General features: G+C 46.3%; 1 protein-coding gene across 1 annotated transcript in view; it reads left to right on the forward strand.

The window, feature by feature from the left end:
* The window catches only part of RRBP1 (ribosome binding protein 1), a 40,021-nt gene that overhangs the window by 5,784 nt on the left and 12,434 nt on the right, over positions 1-21,803 (forward strand). Inside the window, exons 4-12 of the mRNA XM_081206239.1 lie at positions 1,411-1,533; positions 4,739-4,891; positions 6,198-6,316; positions 8,402-8,555; positions 10,368-10,506; positions 14,254-14,441; positions 14,644-14,681; positions 18,442-18,532; positions 19,877-19,969. Coding sequence (XP_081062365.1) covers positions 1,411-1,533; positions 4,739-4,891; positions 6,198-6,316; positions 8,402-8,555; positions 10,368-10,506; positions 14,254-14,441; positions 14,644-14,681; positions 18,442-18,532; positions 19,877-19,969 — 1,098 coding nt within the window. The remainder of the gene's footprint in view (positions 1-1,410; positions 1,534-4,738; positions 4,892-6,197; positions 6,317-8,401; positions 8,556-10,367; positions 10,507-14,253; positions 14,442-14,643; positions 14,682-18,441; positions 18,533-19,876; positions 19,970-21,803) is intronic.

Consider the following 21,803-nt stretch of genomic DNA (forward strand, 5'->3'; position numbering starts at 1 on the left):
CAGTAGGCTCATATCAAGGGGATGTAACTCAGAGCCTCTGACTTGGTCCAGTTTATATATATATATATATATATATATGGTTCATCAGCCCCAAATAAAATTAAAGTTGCATAATATAAAATATATGCTACTTAGAATGGAGTTATAGATTGTCTATGTGAAATTTCTATATTTAGATATTTTGCAACTTGTTCTGTGATTTAAACAAATTAGAGCTTGAGGCAAAGGTCTCTGGTAGGTTAATGAAGGGCTGAGCTTGCTAACCAATGTGTTTTGGTATAAGCTTTTGTGAAGTGTTGACTATAATGGAAGCGGGAGGCTAGGAAAGCCTGCTTATCCCCTTCGTTCCACAACAACCTTGCAAGTAGGCCAGTCACACCTTAGAACTGTTCAGTAATCACTGTGACCACCATCTGTCAACAGTTATTGAGTGTTGCAGAGTGAAGAAGAGGGGATTATGGGGCGCTCATGGAAGTACTAAAAACTGGGACCCCAATATAGCATTCGGTTTCCTTGATCTTTCCTGGGGTTCAAGAAAGTTGCCTTTCTCTGCTAAGATCCCCCTCAGTTCACGAGGGACAACAGAGCAAGCATCCGACTGTTTTCTGCACCATGGGGTCCAGTGAAGCCTGCTCTTTCACCCCAGTAGTGTCTATACAGAATCCTGCAGTTTGACATGAACTCATTTCAGACCTCAGCAGCCAAATTATATGAAATTTTATGAAGAATACAAAAGAGGAGAAAAGAGCAAAAGCAGGCTATTGAAAATAAAGAGAGCTTTTTAGCTGAGATCTACCTTTCCCTCACCTGGTTACAAAGAGGCTTGTGGTCTCCTCATGTGCAACACAGTGTAGGCTTTCACTTGCAGAGTTTTCTGATGGCACCTGGAATCAAAGGTGAGGGAGATGGACCCTGGTGGGGCTGCCCATTCTTATTGGCTCTCCCACCCACGTTGGACTCAGTGATAGTTGGCATTTTTTAGCCAATCAGAACACAGGTCAGGTAACTAGTGTGAAACTTGCCAGGAGTTGGGAAGGTGGTAGTTGCTCCCAGGGGGCAGGAAAGGATGATTATCGCTGGTGGAAATTGCCGCTGGATTTCTCCATCTTTCTGCCAGACAGAACCTGTTCTGGTTTTGTGGATTCAGGAGTTGGCTGGAGCACAGGCTTGCCTTGATCAAGCAAAATGGAGGGAGAGAGAGAGCATGGATTTTCTACGCATCTACTTTTTCTGATAAAAACAAGGAAAAGAAAATTTGGATAACACTCTGTCCTTCCACTGATTGCCATTATGATACCAAGCCATGGCACTAAGCACTCACTTTTTGGTCTGATAGCTGGCTGGCATACAAGAGAATACTGTGGTAGTTCTGAAGCACTTAATTCAGCATTGAATTGATTCTTGTTGCAGGCAACTCAGAAAGGCGATCCTGTTGCTGTTCTGAAACGACACCTAGAGGACAGAGAGAAGCAACTTGCAACGGAACAAGAAAATGTAACTGTCGCAAAAGCTAAACTGAGAGAACTCTCCAAGGTAGGTTCTTACACTGGCTTCAGAAGTGGCGCTTCTAATATTCAGAACCTACATTTTGGGCCCCGTTGTCTGGATACAAGCTCCTTATCTGTGTCCAGAGTGTGATTCATATTTTCCTTCCTGCTTATGGCACCTGCTGGCAATGGGAACATTCTCTCATTCTGCTCTCAGTCATTTATTTATTTATTATCGTGGCGCTTCACTGTTTGCTGTGAATTACATAGTCTCAGCAACAACATTCTGAAGTAGCCCACTTTAGGATGGATTTGCAAATATACATACCAAATCTTGGCAACAGGTTTTCTGCACCAATGGGCTTCCTGCTTCAGTCCATGCAAGAGGTGCTTACTGGGTGACCTGGTACAACATACAAAGAAATGTATTGCAGAATGTAATCAGTCATTTTCTCCTTCTGAAGAGCTGTGGTCTGATATTCTTTTGAGCATATTTAGAACAGTCCCAGGGCTCAAGTGAATATTCTGAATACTATACGAAAATGCTCAAAATTAGACTGAAAAGTTTGTCAATCATCATCATCATCATCATAATTTATTATTTATATCCCGCCCATCTGGCTGAGTTTCCCCAGCCACTCTGGGCGGCTCCCAGTCAAGTATTAAAAACAATACAGCGTTAAATATTAGAATCATAGAATCATAGAGTTGGAAGAGACCACAAGGGCCATCGAGTCCAACCCCCTGCCAAGCAGGAAACACCATCAGAGCACTCCTGACATATGGTTGTCAAGCCTCTGCTTAAAGACCTCCAAAGTAGGAGACTCCACCACACTCCTTGGCAGCAAATTCCACTGTCAAACAGCTCTTACTGTCAGGAAGTTCTTCCTAATGTTTAGGTGGAATCTTCTTTCTTGTAGTTTGGATCCATTGCTCCGTGTCCGCTTCTCTGGAGCAGCAGAAAACAACCTTTCTCCCTCCTCTATGTGACATCCTTTTATATATTTGAACATGGCTATCATATCACCCCTTAACCTCCTCTTCTCCAAGCTAAACATGCCCAGCTCCCTTAGCCGTTCCTCATAAGGCATCGTTTCCAGGCCTTTGACCATTTTGGTTGCCCTCCTCTGGACACGTTCCAGTTTGTCAGTGTCCTCCTTGAATTGTGGTATTAAAAACTTCCCTGAATAGGGCTGCCTTCACATGTCTTTTAAAGATAGGATAGCTACTTATTTCCTTCACATCTGAAGGGAGGGTGTTCCACAGGGCGGGCGCCACTACCGAGAAGGCCCTCTGTCTGGTTCCCTGTAACTTTACTTCTCGCAATGAGGGAACCACCAGAAGGCCCTCGGTGCTGGACCTCAGTGTTGGGGCTGAACGATGGGGGTGGAGACACTCCTTCAGGTATACAGGACCGAGGCCGTTTAGGGCTTTAAAGGTCAGCACCAACACTTTGAATTGTGCTCGGAAAAGTAGTCAGTGCCTTTTCTGACAGAGTGTTATCAAATATTACATTGCTTATATCGAAGAAGACACTTTCCACCTCAGGGGCTTTACCTGACACCATCAACCCTTTCTAAGTGACCCTCCAATGACACCTTTTTGCAGACCAGGCCTTTAGATACTAAAGTGATTTGTGGGAGTCATCTTGTCTTGCTTCAATCTAATCTGTGAAACTACCCACACTTTTGAGGTGAATGTGTAACTTCATTCCAGGTCAGTCCTTTAACTAGGAGACCTCAACTAGGAGAGCCAGTGTGGTGTAGTGGTTAAGAGCGGTAATCACGTAATCTGGGAAACCGGGTTCGCTTCCCCGCTCCTCCACATGCAGCTGCTGGGTGACCTTGGGCCAGTCACACTTCTGTGAAGTCTCTCAGCCCCACTCACCTCACAGAGTGTTTGTTGTGGGGGAGGAAGGGAAAGGAGAATGTTAGCCGCTTTGAGACTCCTTAGGGTAGTGATAAAGCGTGATATCAAATCCAAACTCTTCTTCTTCTTCAACACTTTTTAGTGGTTATAGCATCAGGTAGCTACAAAGTGCAAATGAACCCACTTAAAGTTCAAGGTGTGAGCTGTGTTCTCTGCCACGAGGGGTGGAGAATCTCAGGCCGGGGACCGAAGACGGCTTTGAAGGCCTCTCTGCCCTTGGGTTTCTTCCACAAACCCCACCTCTCACTGCAGGGCACATGAGGTTGTGGTCTCACAGCAGAGGCTCCAGACAGCTGGAAGGGTTGGCGCTGCCACCACATGCCCGCTGCTGCGCCCGCCTATCATAAAGAAACAGTGACTATGATGTGTGAGTTTGTATAGTTTGTGTGTCATATCCTAGGAAATCATGGGATCATAGTTCAGAATGGCATGCTGCTGGCATCCAAAAGCAAATGGGTTATTAATGCAGGTTTAAATCTGTGTTTTGGTTAAACTGAGGCCTACTGTAGTACTGAGTAATCCCAAGAATCAGCACATTCTTGAGTTTGTCCTACACTGTATGTTCAAGACCTTGACTCCACATTTTATGCATGTTGTTTAGTCGTTTAGTCGTGTCCAACTCTTCGTGACCCCATGAACCAGAGCACGCCAGGCACTTCTGTCTTCCACTGCCTCCTGCAGTTTGGTCAAACTCATGTTGGTAGCTTTGAGAACACTGTCCAACCATCTCTACCTCTGTCGCCCCCTTCTCCTTGTGCCCTCCATCTTTCCCAACACCAGGGTCTTTTCCAGGGAGTCTTCTCTTCTCATGAAGTGGCCAAAGTACTGGAGCCTCAGCTTCAGGATCTGTCCTTCCAGTGAGCACTCAGGGCTGATTTCCTTAAGAATGGATACGTTTGATCTTATTGCAGTCCATGGGACTCTCAAGAATCTCCTCCAGCACCATAATTCAAAAGCATCAATTCTTCGGCTATCAGCTTCTTTATGGTCCAGCTCTCACTTCCATACATCACTACTGGGAAAACCATAGCTTTAACTATATGGACCTTTGTTGGCAAGTTGATGTCTCTGCTTTTTAAGATGCTGTCTAGGTTTGTCATTGCTTTTCTCCCAAGAAGCAGGCGTCTTAATTTCGTGGCTGCTGTCACCATCTGCAGTGATCACGGAGCCCAAGAAATTAAAATCTCTCACTGCCTCCATTTCTTCCCCTGAAGCTCAACATCAAAAAAACGAAGATCATGGCCACTGGTCCCATCGACTCCTGGCAAATAGAAGGGGAAGAAATTTTATGCATACCTCATTATAAATGTCTTCTCTTGAAGGAACTCACAGCTGAGAAGGCAAAAGCCCTAAGTGTGGAGAATAAGTTGAAGGAGCAACTGCAGACACGTGAGCAGGAGGTGACTGCTCTACAAGCCCGGATGCAGGCCAGTTACCAGGATCGTGAGACTGAGACCCAACAGTTGCAAGGAAAGGTGGGATAAGCGACTTAATATTGTTCAACACGGGTTTATTTGTTGTCAAGGATCCCTTTAGAATTCTTTTTCTAGTGGGAGAATGTGAAGAGCAATATTAGAGCTTTGTCCTGTTTGGATCTTCTGGCTGTGTGACGAAGCATTCATAGCTACTTTCTCATACACTAGATTTGGCCCCTTTCTCTTTGGCTCAAATATATTCAGTCTACACCAAGGGTAGGGAAGCTTTTCAGATGGGAGGCCGCATTACCATGGTGGAAAACTGTCCGTGATTGCATTCCGCAATTCGGCAGGATCAAGCGCACCCACAAAATCCCCACCCCAAAGCTGTTTCCCATGGAAACTGAGGCATATAGTTAATTCTTAAAAGTTTCACCTTCCGGTTTCTCCGTAGACTTTTAAAAACAAAATTGGTTAAAAAAGCTCTCCTTTAACCTATTCCAATAGTGCAAAGGGTGAAAAGAACTCTGTAATGCTATCAGAGAATTGCAAATAATCAATACCCATCAGAATTGCAAACCCTGCCTTAAAGGTAAAGGTAAAGGGACCCCTGACCATTAGGTCCAGTCTTGAACGACTCTGGGGTTGCGGTGCTCATCTCACTTTACTGGTTGAGGGAGCCGGCGTACAGCTTCTGGTTCATGTGGCCAGCATGACTAAGCCGCTTCTGGCGAACAAGAGCAGCGCACGGAAACGGCATTTACCTTCCTGCCGGAGTGGTACCTATTTATCTACTTGCACTTTGACGTGCTTTCGAGCTGCTAGGTGGGCAGGAGCAGGGACTGAGCAATGGCAGCTCACTCCATTGTGGGGATTCGAACCGCTGACCTTCTGATCGGCAAGTCCTAGGCTCTGTGGTTTAACCCACAGTGCCCCCTGGGTCCCTGAACCCTGCCTTAGAGCTATTCAAAGCCTCACGCTTCAGAATGCAATGGCGTATAAAAACTGCATGTATTTGCAACAGAAACCAAGTATTCTTCTCTGCGGAGACATGTTCCCTTTGTGTGGCAGAGGAAGGAGCTACGATTGCACACTTGGAACAGCACCAAAGCCCTTTTCCTTCTCAGCTACTCCCTGTGAAGACATCTGGCCCATGAGCTGGGGTTCTAGTCTACATCCTGGTTGACATGCCGGTTGACTCTCAGTTAAAAAACAAAAGAGAATAAACAGTGTAGAGTCAAAAGAGAGGCCTAGAATCTTCATGGTCAAGCTTTATGCTTTCCATGCTGAACCCTGAGCTGCCGCATCTAGATGTGAATGATAGCAGGGAGCTGTTCTGATGCTGTTCTTCTTCACTGATTTCCAGATTCGAACTCTACAAGAACAACTGGAGAACGGCCCTAACACCCAACTTGCTCGCTTGCAGCAAGAAAATTCCATTCTCAGAGATGCTTTAAACCAAGCCACAAGCCAGACCGAAAGCAAGTAAGATGAACAGCGTTTTAGTTAATGTGAAAATGTAATGTAAGAGGGAAGAATTTTATAGCAGTGGGCTGTGCAGACAATAGGTGCGGCTTCAGTGTGAAGTATTTGAGTTAGTTACCGTATTTTTCGCCCTGTAGGACGCACTTTTCCCCCTCCAAAAATGAAGGGGAAATGTGTGTGCGTCCTATGGGGCGAATGCAGGCTTTCGCTGAAGCCTGGAGAGCAAGAGGGGTCGGTGCGCACTGACCCCTCTCGCTCTCCAGGCTTCAGGAAGCTATCCGCAAGCCTGGGGAGCCCATGGGAGTTCCCGCCGGACTCCCTAGGCTTGCGGATAGCAGCCTGTTCTGGGGGCTGGGGTCGGGGGAAGCTCGGCTTTTCCCGCCCCAGCCCCGCACCTGGGGGGAAAATATTTTTTTTCTTTATTCCCCCCCCCAAAAAAAAAACCTAGGTGGGCCCTATGGGCCAGTGCACCCTATAGGGCGAAAAATACGGTAGGTGCTAACACTGAATAATTTCTTTATTGTGTGAATTCTGTTCTGAGAATATTCACTTAGTAGGCAACATCCAGAACAGTTGATCATTGTCATGATAGACATTTTTTCCCCCAACCCACTCCAAAAAGGTAGGGGTTGTACTCTTTTTCCAGTCTCTTGCTATCGCTGATTTTGCAGCAGCGATCAATTTAGTTGTCACTTCTGGATCATTTTTTAAGATGACCGTTTTAAAATAACCAAATATAATAATCTTGGGCATGAAAGGTATATAGAATTTCCCAAATAACCACGGATATTGAATTCCAGAATTGCATTTGAGGGCATTCCTTCCAAATATGCATAAAATCTGTTTTAAATAACTGCTTCTCCAACAGTTATCATGCCCTAATATCTATACAGTATTAAATTTAACTTACGTGGAGTATCATTCTCAAACAATATTATAATAGTTCTCCTTCAAATCAGCAGATAACAATTTAGGTGGAACATTTGCCTGTAACCATTTCCATTATTTCATGTTCCTGTCCCTTATATATGCTTGTGGCAAGAGGAAAAAAATAGTGACCTACCGTATTTTGCGCCCCATAGGACGCTCCGGCCCATAGGACGCACCTAGGTTTTTTTTTGGGGGGGGAATAAAGAAAAAAATTTTTATTTCCCCCCCAGGTGCGGGGCTGGAAGAACCAGGTCGGGGAACAGTGGGAAGGCACGCTCTGCCTCCCCGCTGTCCCCCGAGCTTGTGGGGCTGGCGATGGGGAGAAGTGCGCTGATCCCGGGACGGCACGCAGCTCCGCGCCGCCATCTGGAGCGGGGCGGGACTTAGCGCCCCACTCCCGATGGCCGCGCAGAGCTGTGCTGAGCCGGGGACTGCAGGCAGCTCTGCGTAACCCTCGGAGCCGGTCTCCCGAGGGTTGCGCAGAGCTTCCTGAAGCCTGGAGAGTGAGAGGGGTCGTTGCGCACCGACCCCTCTTGCTCTCCAGGCTTCAGCGAAAGCCTGCATTCGCCCCATAGGATGCACCCAGATTTCCCCTTCATTTTTGGAGGGGAAAAAGTGCGTCCTATAGGGCGAAAAATACGGTATATTGCTAGGAAAATATGGATGGTGAGGAAACAAGTTGCTGACACATTTTCATTTTTCAAATGTTGCATATACAGTGGTACCTCGCAAGACAAATGCCTCGCAAGACAAAAAACTCGCTAGACGAAAGGGTTTTTTGTTTTTTGAGCTGCTTCGCAAGACGATTTTCCCTATGGGCTTGCTTTGCAAGATGGAAACGTCTTGCAAGTTTGTTTCCTTTTTCTTAACACCGTTAATACAGTTGCGACTTGACTTCGAGGAGCAACTCATAGAACGCGGTGTGATAGCCTTTTTTGAGGTTTTTAAAGACTGGTGATTTTTGAAGCTTTTCCAAAACTTTCCCGACACCGTGCTTCGCAAGACGACAAAAATCGCAAGACGGCAAAACTCGCGGAACGAATTAATTTCGTCTTGCGAGGCACCACTGTAGGCAGATTTTACAGTTCTTTAAAATCAGAATTGTTTTGAAGCAAGCTTGATCCACACCTTACTGTTTCAACTTTTGCAATTCAGACAAAATGCTGAACTGGCCAAACTGCGTCAGGAATGTAGCAGACTAGGCAAAGAGTTGACTGAAAAGTTGGGCACATTACAGCAGGTGGAAGAACAGAAAAAGGTCTTGGAGACAAAGGTTGCTGCCTCTGAAGAGCAAATCCGTCAGCTCCAGGTCAGTAACAGACAGGCACCAATAATTCTGTGCTTAACAGTGAAAAGATTGCTAGAAGTTGAAAGATTTGGGTTCTGTTCCTAGTCATGGCAGATTTGCGTCCCACTGTAAAGGTCCTTTAGATATCCATGGGGCAGGAAATCAGTAGGGTGGCCCTGCCCCCTGCTTGTGTATGTTACCATTCAATTCACACGGTTGCAGGGTTATTATTCATCTGTGCACCCTGATGTTGTATGGACGTGTCATATGCAGCTGTTTGACTGATGCACAGTCTGTAATTAAGGAAAATTTGTTACTCAACAGATAATCATTTGGGTTTAAATGGTCCGTTTCATAGACAAATCCTTTTCCCCACATTGGAGGAATGAAAGAATGAGTGAGTGAATGAGTGAGTGAGTTGGTTAGTTAGTATACCATCCTTCATCCGTAGATCTCAAGGAGTTTCACAACAGAAAAATCACAAAATGCATAGGAATTACATTCTGTAGGAAATAGTTTTCCATTTATACACAATACTGCATATTCATCTTAAGACCGATATGAAACTGTCTCTTATCTAATTCAGATGCATCTGGGGCCATTATAAAGGGTCTCAAAAGATCTGGCCGTTTTGGCACAGCATCTAAGGCAGGCATAGGCAAACTCTGGCCCTCTAGATGTTTGGGACTACAATTCCCATCATCCCTGACCACTGGTCTTGTTAGCTAGGGTTGATGGGAATTGTAGTCCCAAACATCTGGAGGGCCGGAGTTGGCCTATGCCTGATCTAGGGCACCTTTCCATTCAGGAAATCAGTGGATGGGGTCTTTCATTGCTTTTTCAGCAGATCTGTTTAGGGTTCTGGAAGCATGGCACATTGGGGGATAAGAAGACTGTTGTATCCCTCCAGTCCCGGAATTTGTCATACTTTGTGTCAGCTCTGTGGCCAGTGGGAAACAAACAGAAAGCATGATGGGCTTTAGAGACAAGTGGACAGGGGGGATCTGGCCAGGAACTGCTGTTCACTGTTCTGCCATTACAACAACCCCATGCCTGCACGTCTCAGGGTGATAAAATGGAATAAGCTCATGAACAACTCTAAGGAAACTGCGTTGGACGCAGATTCATTTATTTATACCTGCTTTCCTGAATGTACCTGCACTGGAAAGCTGCAGCAATTGTTGCTTTCTGGTACTCGTGACAAATAAATATGTGTGCTTCACGTGTGACAAAGTTCCTGAATAGCAGTGATATCCATGGAGTCATCTGTGAAGCTGTCTTCATAACTGTATGCATGCTTGAATGAATGAATGAATCTTTAGTTCCGTCATCCATCGACCATAGCAATAAGACGACAATACGATATACAAAGCATAGAAATAAAAAGTCAATTATATAAAATACATTTTAGGGTTTTGAATTAATAATCAAACAGTGGATGTTATTCTAATTGCCCCAGCTAAAAACCTTAGCACCTGCTCATCTTGATCTGTATGCATGCTTTGGGAAGTACAGGACAGGAATTGTCACGGCAATAATCAGGGCCATCCCAGGATGTTTTGCCACCGAAGGCAAAACGGAAAACATGCCTTCTCCTCTGGCAGCGGGTGGTGGGCTTTGGTTGTGCAGTGGATGAGGAGGCAGCCAACAGGTGCAGGAGGCAGTGAGGAGGGTACTCCATGGAGGTTGGATCTGCTGCCCCGAGGCAACTGCCTTACTGTACCTCATATGCACAGTGCCCTGGTACGACATGCTAGAAGCCACGTGGCTTTCAAAAAGTCACCCTGTCCTTTTGTCTCCCGTCTTAATTTTTATCCCCCCTCCTTCATGCAGATATCTCAAAAAGAAAAGGAGGCGCCACTGCAGAAAAGCTTGGAAGAGATGAGCGAAGAACTCTCCAAATCCCAAGCCCGCTATCAGAGCTTGCAGAAAGAGCTGGGAAAGGCAAAAGAGCAGCCGTCCAGTCTGGCTGGTGAGATCGCATTGCAGGGAGGATATCACAAAATCCTCCGTCTGGCACACACCCCTCTAAAATAAGTCGTCCCCCGCACTATAATGACCCCCCAACTATTAGCTAGTACAGTCATACCTTGGGTTACAGACGCTTCAGGTTGCGCGTTTTCGGGATACGGACGCGCCAAAACCCGGAAGTATCGGAATGGGTTACTTCTGGGTCTTGATGCCCGTGCATGCGCAGAGGCGCCGAATCACAACCCACGCGTGCGCAGGGTTGCGGACGTGCCTCCAGCACGGATCACATTTGCAACCCGAGCATCCACTATAGTAAATCTGTTTGGGGTCATGGTGCTTCTGTAAATGACGGTTGCCCAGTTCCAGGCTCTGATACGTAATCCTGATTTTTAACATCCATTTCAGTTGACTTCTAGCTTGAATTTGGACAAAAACAGCTTGGCACCATACTCTGGTGGCTCCAGCTCTATCTGGCAAGCAGATTCCAGATGTTGGTGCTAAGGACTGTTCCTTGGCTTTGTGACATTTATGCTATACAGTTCTTTAAAAAAAAACCACAATAACAACTTTTTCCTCCATCATGTTCAACATCTACAGGTAGGTGGGTAACCTGTGGCCCTCCAGATGTTGTTGGGTTGCGACTCTCCTCCTCCCTGATTCTTGGCTGCTCTGCCTGGGGGTGATGGGAGCTGCAATCCACCAATATCTGTGCCTCAGAAAGAAGATGAAATGCCTGGACATGGTTCAGAAAAGGGGAACCAAAATGATCTAGGGACTGAAACAACTCCCCAGTAAGTAAAGGTTGGGAGCTTTTCAGTTTTGAAAAAGAAAAGTCACATACGGGAGAGACATGATTGTTGTTGTTGTTGTTTAGTCATTTAGTCGTGTCCGACTCTTCGTGACCCCTGGACCAGAGCATGCCAGGCACTCCTGTCTTCCACTGCCTCCTGCAGTTTGGTCAAACTCATGCTGGTAGCTTCGAGAACATTGTCCAACCATCTCGTCCTCTGTTGTCCCCTTCTCCTTGTGCCCTCCATCTTTCCCAACATCAGGGTCTTTTCCAGGGAGTCTTCTCTTCTCATGACGTGGCCAAAGTACTGGAGCCTCAGCTTCAGGATCTGTCCTTCCAGTGAGCAGTCAGGGCTGATTTCCTGAAGAATGGATAGGTTTGATCTTCTTGCAGTCCATGGGACTCTCAAGAGTCTCCTTCAGCACCAAGAGAGACATGATACCTGCGTACAATATTATTAGAGAGAGTGGATCGAGAACACTTCTCTCTCTTTCTCTCATAACACCTGGGACCACCAAATGAGGCTGAATAGTGGGAGATTCAGGACAAGAAAAAAGAAATGACTTCATCACACAGCACATAGCTAAAACTGTGGAATTTGCATCAACACAGCACAGTGATGCCCCCCCCCAAACCTGGACAGCTTTAAAAGGGGATTATTCATGGAGGATGAGGCTATTAAGGACTACTAGTCTTGATGGCTGTATACCACCTCTGGTGTCAGAGGCAGTAACCCTCTGATCATCAGCTGAGAGGGATGCTGTTGTGCTTATGGGCTTCCTATAGGCATCTAGTTAGCCACTAAAGAAAAGGATAATTATTAGATTGGCCTTGGCTGTCATCCAGCAGGCTTCTTTTAATGTTTTGTCACAGTTAAATAAATGTGGCTGCCGGTGCCACCATCTCATCTAATTTGGCCCGAATTCTGAAAGAAAATGGACTAGGGCAGGCACCCTTAACAACAACAACAACAATTTATTATTGATATCCCACCCATCTGGCTGGGTTTCCCCAGCCACTCTGGGCGGCTTCCAACCGAATATTAAAAACAATACAGCATCAGGCATTAAAAACTTCCCTAAACAGGGCCACCTTCAGTTGTCTTTTAAAAGTAAAATAGTTTATTGCCTTGACACCTGCTCGTCCAAATTGTTTCTTTTGAAGATTCTTGCAACTAGTGGTGCGGATCAGAGACGGCATCAAGGAGTGCCGGAATCCCACAGGAGGGCTTTGTGCCTAGTGCCCCCACCCCCACAAATTCGGGGGTGGTATAGGGCACAGCAGGCAAGGGCCGTCCCCCCCACAATCCTGGGGGGGGGTTAAGGAGGCTAATTACCCCCATCATAGCCTCCAAATTACCTCGTGTGGGTCGGAGAGATGTTATTGTCAGCCATCTTCCGATGCGCCACCTAGTGGCCCCCTTATCTTTTATTTATTCCACCAAGCTGGATGCACAGCACACTGTTCTACACTTCAGAAAAGCTTTGTTTCCAAACTGTTAATGATTTTTGTATGGTGTAATAAGATGTCTGGATCAACCTAGTTCTATCCCATACTGGTTTCCCTCTTGTCCTGTTTGTGGGTGGAATTTTTAAGGGGAACCTTCTAAGAAATCTGTCAAGCTTTTTACTCTGTCTCTCTCTCTCTCACTTAATACACACCCTTTATGTGGTCGTCCCAAGGCTGCCTCTTTCTGTAACATTTTACAGCTGCTCAAAGCAGCTAATACCTCCTCCAAACAGTAAGTAAATAAATAATCTGCACATCCAGTTTGGTGGAATACATGGAGGACAGTAATCTTGTCCCATTCAATGTCCTTGTAAGACCACTAGGGATGTTGGAACAGGGTGCAGGGAGGCTATCTCCATAAATACATGGGGGCATCCATCTGTACAATTTCCCGAGAGTGACTGCATTTTATGACACATTCAAGGAGGGTATTTTTGTTTTTGTTTTACTGTGTGCTCATTATTTATTAACTTAAAGGTAAAGGTAAAGGGACCCCTGAGTCCAGTCGTGGACGACTCTGTGGTTGTGGCGCTCATCTCGCTTTACTGGCCGAGGGAGCCGACGTTTGTCTGCAGACAGTTTTTCCGGGTCATGTGGCCACCATGACTAAGCCGCTTCTGGAGAACCAGAGCAGTGTACGGAAACGCCGTTTACCTTCCTGCCAGAGCAGTACCTATTTATCTACTTGCACTTTGATGTGCTTTTGAACTGCTAGGTTGGCCGGAGCTGGGACTGAGCAACGGGAGCTCACACCGTCACAGGGATTTGAACCCCCGGCCTTCTGATCAGCAAGCCCTAGGCTCTGTGGTTTATTATTTATATAATAAACTATATAAGTTTGTTAATATATAGTGCTTATTTACCAAGATGGCTTCTAAGCAGTTTACAAGTACAGTGGTGCCCCGCAAGACGAATGCCTCGCAATACGGAATACTCGCTAGACGAAAGAGTTTTCCGTTTTGGAGGTGCTTCGCAAAACGAATCTCCTATGGGCTTGCTTTGCAAGACGAAAATGTCTTGCGAGTTCCTGCGGGTTTTTTCCCCTCCCCCCCTTTTCTAAGCCACTAAGCCGCTTATCTGCTTATCTGCTAAGCCGATAAGCTGCTAATAGCGCTAATAGCGCTAATCCACTAATCCGTCAATGGGCTTGCTTCGCAAGAGGAAAAAACCGCTAGACGAAGAGACTCACAGAACGGATTATTTTCGTCTTGCGAGGCACCACTGTATATTAGCTGCTCTGAGCAGTGGCTGCCCTGGGACTACCGCGTAAGCCACAGACCCATTGCTTGATTCACGCATCTGTGTTCTGATCTGTGCTTGGGCCCTGAGGAGGACGGCCTGGGTAGATTGACTCCGAAAAATGCATCCCTGTAATGTAAGCAAGAGGAATGATGGGGGCAGCTTAAATTGCATGTTTATGACCACCAGCATTTTATCCACCTTTAACAGAACTTCAGTCTAAGCTGCTGCACTCTGAAATGATGGTGAAGACTAAGGCAGAAGAACTAAACAGTGTACAGATTAAGTTGTCAGAAGCCACTTCCAAGAATGCAGAGCTTGCAGAGAGGATTCAATCGGCCGAAGCCCTCCTAGAGGCAGGACAAATGAGAGAAGTGGAGAAAAACAAAGATGTTCAGGTCAGAGTCTTGCAATGTCCTTCCCTGCTAGCTTCTGCTTCTGATAACTTTGCTTCTTTTTCAGGGGTCCCCACTCCTTATGGCACACTACTAAAGCAGCATGGCATTATTACTTACAGTGCCGCTTCCTATGTTTTTAGATACAAGGACTGCTTTGAAGACAGTAATGTAATTTCATTTCCTTCTCCCCCTGTATATTCAGGAAGCAAACCAAACAGAAGCCACTCAAGTGCCGTTAAGGTAAGGTTGGTAGAATACTGTGTTTTTGACACTGATCATTAAATAGTTGGTCTGTGATAATTTATAAAAGAACACTGTGATTAAAAATAGCATGCAAGACTATTATATCTTTTATTTATAGACAGTGCTTTTTTTCTTAAAAAAATGTTTAGGGGTACTCTCATTTTCCTACTCATATTGAAATACTGCCCCTCAAGGAGGCCAAACTTAGATTCACAAAATGTTTAGGGGTATGCGTACCCCTGCGTCCCCCCAGAAAAAAGCACTCTTTATAGAGCTACAAGTGTGGCAGATAAGGAGGATTTTGTCCCTGTAATATACTGTATTTTTCACTCTATAAGATGCACCAGACCACAAGACGCACCTAGTTTTTGGAGGACGAAAACAAGAAAAAAAATATTCTGAATCTCAGAAGCCAGAAGAGCAATAGGGATCACTGCACAGTGAAAGCAGCAATCCCTTTTGCTGTTTTGGCTTCTGGGATAGCTGTGCAGCCTGCATTCGCTCCATAAGACGCACACACATTTCCCCTTACTTTTTTGGAGGGAAAAAGTGAGTCTTATAGAGCAAAAAATATGGTATCTTTATTTCAGCAAGGATTTCAACAAGCTCCCTCACAATGTTCTTGTTGACAGGCTGGGAAAATGTAGGCTAATAAGTGATGTTACTTCTGGGTGGATTTGTAAGTGGTTGATGTACTATATCCAAATAATGCTAATTAATGTCTCCTCATCACCCTGCACAAGTGTGATAAGTAGAGTGCTGCAGTGATCTGTCCTGAGTGCAGTGTTGCTCAACATCTTAAAACACACACACACATACACAATTGCATGAAGGGAATGATCATCAGATTTGCAGATGAATATCAATCTAGGAGGAGGAGATAATACCTTAGACAGAAACGATTAGAAAAATGTACTTGACAGGATGAAGAACGGAGATGAGAGCAGAATGTTACATTTAGGTATGAAAAATCAGATGCAAAAATGGGATGTGTGGGATGCCTGGCTTGACAACAGTGTTAGTTCAAGGGGAAAATATTGGTTTTAAAATGAGAATTTCCTGGATACCAAGATCCAGGTTTGGGGCTTGTACTCTTTGGTGAGAGAACCCCAGCAGAGATTTAAAATCTCAAAATATGCAGCAAAGTAAAGCATGGAAATATAGGCTGTTGGTCCTTCAAAATATGTCCTTGTGAGTTCCAAAACTTCCCTCTTCCCCCAGAGTAGGAAAAGACCACTTATTTGGTAAGTTAAAATTTTGTTTACTTACAAATTCTTCAATGGTTCATGAGCTTTTCCATACAGCACCCAGAAAAAAGTTGCCCAGGCAGTAAAACCTGTCTTAGTTTTAGTGGTGAAAGTCCCTAAATTATTGGTATAGGAATTCAAGAGTGGCTTATAAGAGCCATGCGGTCTTAGCTGCAACTACCAGCTCAGACCTCCTCACAGGCTTGATTGCCCAGCGCCTCCCAGGGTGAGCTAAGCCCAGCAGGATAGTTTACTCTGTTGTTGTTGCTTGTTTTATTTCTATAATCCTTTGTATTTTAAAGAAAAAAACTCAAAGTGGTTTACAACCTACATCATATAAAAGAATCCAGAATAAAACGGTACAGAATAAAGTCAACTATAAAGTATATTCAAAGCAACATAATTAGCAGGAAGCTAAAACAGGGGCCGGCAACCTAAGGCCCATGGGCCGGTAGCAGCCCACGAGGCTTGTCTAACTGGCCCATGGCGACCCCCGCCGCCACCCCCCGCCGCTGCCCACCCACTCTTACTGGTGTGGTGCGGCGCGGGGACTGACTTCTGGGTTGATGCCGCCTGTGTGGCTGTGCATGGGCACTCCTCCGACCCGGATGTGTGCCGGAAATAGCGTTTGCGGGCTGGAGAAGCCCCAGTGCGCATGTGCACACGCTATTTCCGGCGCACTTCTGGGTTGGAGGAGCGCCAGAAATAGCGTGTGCGCACGGACACGCTCCGCCCCATCCTCTGACAGATGGAGCGTCGACCGGCCCATCCTTGGATAAGGTTGCCGACCTCTGAGCTAAGATACCGTATTTTTCGCCCCATAGGACGCTCCGTCCCATAGGACGCACCTAGTTTTTTGGGGGGGAAATAAAGGAAAAAAAATTTCCCTTTATTTCCCCCCCAAAAGCAGGTCAGGGAAACAGAACCAGGTCGAGGAACAGCGGGATGGCGGCGCTGCGCCTCCCTGCTGTTCCCCGAGCTTGTGGGGCTGGCCGATGTCTGCCCCACGCGAGGGGCGCTCTGCATCAGGGCCCCCCCCCCCCGCTGGGCCGGGAGGCTGCTATCTGCAGCGTGGGGAGCCTTGCCGGGACCTCCTGCAAGGCTCCCCACGCTGCGGATGTCTGCCTGGCGAGGGGGGCGCTCTGCTTCAGGGCGCCCTGCCCGCCGGGCGGCAGGCTGCTATCCGCAGCCTAGACATCCCTGCCAGACCTCCCGTAGGGCTGCCTAGGCTGCGGATGTCTTCCTGAAGCCTGGAGAGCGAGAGGGGTCGGTGCGCACCGACCCCTCTCACTCTCCAAGCTTCAGCAAAAGCCTGCATTCGCCCCATAGGACGCACCCAGATTTCCCCTTCATTTTTGGAGGGGAAAAAGTGCGTCCTATAGGGCGAAAAATACGGTAATATCTTCAAGATTTCAAAATAAAACATTACTAAAGGAAGTCAAATATAAAATGAGCATTTAAAACAGCATAGTTTTGTTGTTGTTTAGTCGTTTAGTCGTGTCTGACTCTTCGTGACCCCATGGACCAGAGCACGCCAGGCACTCCTGTCTTCAACAGCATAGTTAGCAAGGGAATAAAATATTGTAGTAAGCATAGAGCGTCGCTGCTACTGCTGCTGCTGCTGCCAATCCTGCCAATGGTGGTTCATGGTTCATGGCGGATGGCAGCTGTGGAAGCTCAGGATTAGTGACCTGGGTCTGCGCTAAGACACAGCCAAGATAGTCTCTGGCCTCTTCAGCAGCCTCAACTTCTGCAGTTGGAGCAGATCTTCCTGAACTCACAGTCAAGATTGCTTCTGGCCTGTCAGCAGCATCAGCTGTTGGTCTTAACACCTTCATACGTTGATTAGGCTAACAATGGCTAAACCAACCTGTGTGTTGCAATAAAGAAATCACACCCTATCCTACCATGCCTTTCATTCCCAAAATTGCTAAATGGCTACCATTGATGCTCAAATTGGCTCATTCTTTGCGTTCCTTGTTTTATCTGTGGTGTTCAGCTATGGGTGGTGTTCAAGTTTTACTCAGAGTGAGTAGATCCATTGAAATTAATTTCAGTGAGCCTACTGTGAATAAAACTTAGTTGAACACCACCCTTTGTTATTTAATGTAGGGTTGCCAGTTTCCATAATTTAATTAATCATTCTTTTGAGGAAGGAAGCCCACCATATTAACATATATTTAAAGGTTATCCTCTGGGGGAGTGCTGTACAGTGGACCCTCGGCTTACGTTACCCTTGGGTAACATAAACTTCGGGTTGCGAAAGTGGCAAACCTGGAAGTATTTTTCCAGGTTTTGCCACTCGCGCATGCGCAGAAGCACTCTATGTGCTGCGCGGGTGCACGGAAGCGGTCCTCTGGTTGCGAATTCCTCGGGATTCAGCTGGACCTCCGGAACGGTACAGAGGTACCACTGTATCTTCAAAATAATAAATAATTGTGTGTGTGTGTAAAACTGTATATTGTGGAATATTACAGATAATTAATTTGTAAATCTTCTTTCTGCTTTAGATTCCAAGGCTCATCCACACAGGTCACCACATTAGAGAATGAAGTTGCTGAACTGAAAAATACAGTTGAACAGCTGAAAATAAAAAACAATGTGAGTTAAGCCGACTGTATTATTTCCCTAATATAACGAGGACTTTGGGCTGGTTTTATGAGAGCTGTCCTCCATTTTGGGCACCTGCAGATTTGTATCTATGAAGATTGCTTATATAATGAAAGCCAGGAGATAATTAGAAAGAATTAAGAAGGGAGCCTAGTGAAGGTATCTGTAATGGGTTTGAGTTACTCATGCGTAAACTGTCCCCGTTAGGGAGCTTAATTGCCTGGGTTAACCCATCTTGACTGCACAGCCCATCTCAGCGTGGCTGCCTCAGTCGCTAGCAGAATCTGTCTGTGGGCGTTTCTTAAACCTTTTCCAGCATAAAAGCTGTTTGACTCCCAGTCGTCTCCGCCTCTCACTGTGCAGGAGTCTTCTGCGCAGGGAGGGCATGGGCAGTGGAGGACCAGGGCTCTCCTCACTGATGTCCAGGGAAGAATCCCGGAGCTCTGCCTCTGCTTCCCCCATCTGCCCTCCTGGATCCCTGGTGTTACGCCGATTTCCTTCCCCCTCCACCAAGCTGCGTCTCCCCCTGGTGCTGGTACCTTCTCCTGCAGAATCGGGGAGCCTCTCCTTCTCCTTTCGCTCTGATGTCAGTTCCCTGACAGTATCTTAGCCTTCAAAGCAAGTATGAGATAGGAAACTGAAAGAATACACTTAACCTGAAAGGCACTGCAGGGTTCCAATTGGTTGGTATGTTTTTTTTAAAGAGCCAACTGTATCAAATACATGAAGTGGATTGACAAGGAGCTGGAGGCAGGGGTGTGGGTGGGTGTCTGTCTTTCTGTCCGTCCATGTGCAGATGTATTTTTCCATGCATCTGCAGGCACAAATACGGAACTGGCGTAAATTTGTAATTAGAATGTTTTAACAAGGCAATACCTTAAAAATAAAGAAACACAGAAGAAACCATTTGGGAGATAAGCAAGTAAAGGAGAATATATGTAAAAGACGATAAAGAAGAAAAGTTGTTCTCAAGAGAAAGTGATACAGTGGATGCTCGGGTTGCGAACGTGATCCGTGCAGGATGCACATTCGCAACCCGCAGCGCTCGCAACCCACGTCTGCGCATGTGCGGGTTGCGATTCAGCGCTTCTGCTGTTCCGGTACTTCCAGGTTTCGGCAGTCCATAACCTGAAAAAACGCAACCTGAAGCAGCTGTAACCCGAGTTATGGCTGTATTTGATTTAAGTTGCAGCAACATAAATCACATTAAAGATTCCAGCAGTTTTGAAAACGAACTTGAGTTTCCTAATGGGGATGGTTGAATTGCTGTCCATAAAGTTTTGTGGCAGCCTTCCTACAAATAAATGGTTTGTTTTTGGTGTTTGTTTCCAACAGGAGCTGCAAGAGAAGAATTTAGAAGCCATGGAAGCCCTGGCTTCTGTGGAAAAGGCATGCGAAGAAAAGCTGCTGTCTTCAGCTAAGGCAAAGGTTAGCTTTCCTGTAAACCAGGGGTCAGCAAACTTACCATGCCTTGGGCCAGTGTCTCCAGCACTGATCGCGTGACGAGCTGGAGGGCGGGGGAGCGTGTGCCCATACGCATGCCCATACACGTGCGCACACGCTATTTCCGGCGCACTTCCGGGTCAGAGGAGCACAAGAAATAGCTTGTGCTCATGTGCACGGGCCTCCTCCGACCCGGATGTGCACTGGAAATAACGCTTGCGCATGCGCAAATAATGCTTGCACATGTGCACAAGCTATTTCTGATGCTCCTCCGACCCAGAAGTGGGCGGTGGGGGTTGCTGCGGGCCGGATAAATGAGTCCCTCGTGCCTTATCTGGCCCACGGGCCTTAGTTTGGGGACCCTTGCTGTAAACTCTGCAGTATTTTGTACCATACAGTGACATCATATATGAGCCACACAGCTTCACCAGGACTGGACTAGATTTGGCACGCTCTGGTGCAGGAGGAGGAAGAGGAAGGAACCAGGAAAAGAGTGGGAACCTGAGTTGCAGGAGAGGAGGTCTCCCCTTCCCACCTTTATGTCTGTTCTTTGGGAAAGGGCCTAGGGTTGCTGGCTCTCCCCATAGACTTTCCTGTGAAACGCCTCATTAAAGACTAGGGAAGGCTTTGATCAGCCAGTGGTGGAATTTGAGCAGATGACCACAAGTGAACAAGAGCCCAAACAGGAGGGTGCAGTCTTGCCCCCTAAAACTAGACACCCGTTTGTGAGTGGAAGCAGACTCCCCAGTCTTCGAGGAACACACATTTTCAATCTTGACATTACCACAAGTCTTGTGAGCGTAAACCACCTCGTCTTTAAAAGAGGGTTGGGGAAACTTGTTGGGACAACTTCATTGCTTCTGCCCAGTTCTAAACCCCTTACGCTGCCCCAGAACTTATGTATTGTGACTCCTGAGCACCAGGTCTGCTTTCCAGCTTGTACTTGAATACGGTTACAGAAGTAAAGACTTCTTTCTTACTTCCAAGTAAGAGTATCTGTCTATATGCAGGGGTAGGCCACCTAAGACCCACTCGCCTTCTAAATCTGGCCCATGGACGGTCCGGGAATCAGCGTGTTTTTACATGAGGAGAATGTGTGCTTTTATTTAAAATGCATCTCTGCATTATTTGTGGGGCATAGGAATTCGTTCATTCCTCCCCCCCCAATATAATCCAGCCCACCACATGGTCTGCGGGACGCGGACCGGCCCATGGCTGAAAAAGGTTGCTGACCCCTGGTTTATATGTGTTGTACGGGAGCCTCACCACTCTCCACACCCCTGTTTCTGGTGCTGGAAAAAGTGGGAAGGCAAGAGATGAGCTGGAACTCATCCTTGCCCCTTATCTTGCCCCCAGAGGAGGGGAAAAGTTGGCCACCCAACCAATTGAAGTGGAAGAACTGCAGTGCACAGCAACATGAAGCCTCTTAAAGGGTACCTGCGCATTTTGCTTCATAGCTTTTTCCCCCTGGAAGAGCTAGAGACATAAAAAAAATTCAAACTCACTCTCTGACTTCTGACAGGGGCTGCTAAAGAAGGCCTTCATGGACCCCATGGGGCAGAAGAAAATATCCCCATGTACTGTTCAAAATTGGTTCATAGACAAGAAAGAACTCTCCTTTTCTAACTAGACAAAACACACTCCATGTGTGTTGCTCTTAATACCCTTCCAGGCTAAACAAGAAAATGATGATGATGATGATGATGATGATAATTTATTATTTATATCCCGCCCATCTGGCTGGATTTCCCCAGCCACTCTGGGCGGCTCCCAACCAAATATTAAAAACACGATATAGCATTAAACATTAAAAACATCC

This window comes from Podarcis bocagei, assembly GCF_964188305.1.
Source record: "Podarcis bocagei genome assembly, chromosome: 8".
Lineage (NCBI taxonomy): Eukaryota > Metazoa > Chordata > Lepidosauria > Squamata > Lacertidae > Podarcis > Podarcis bocagei.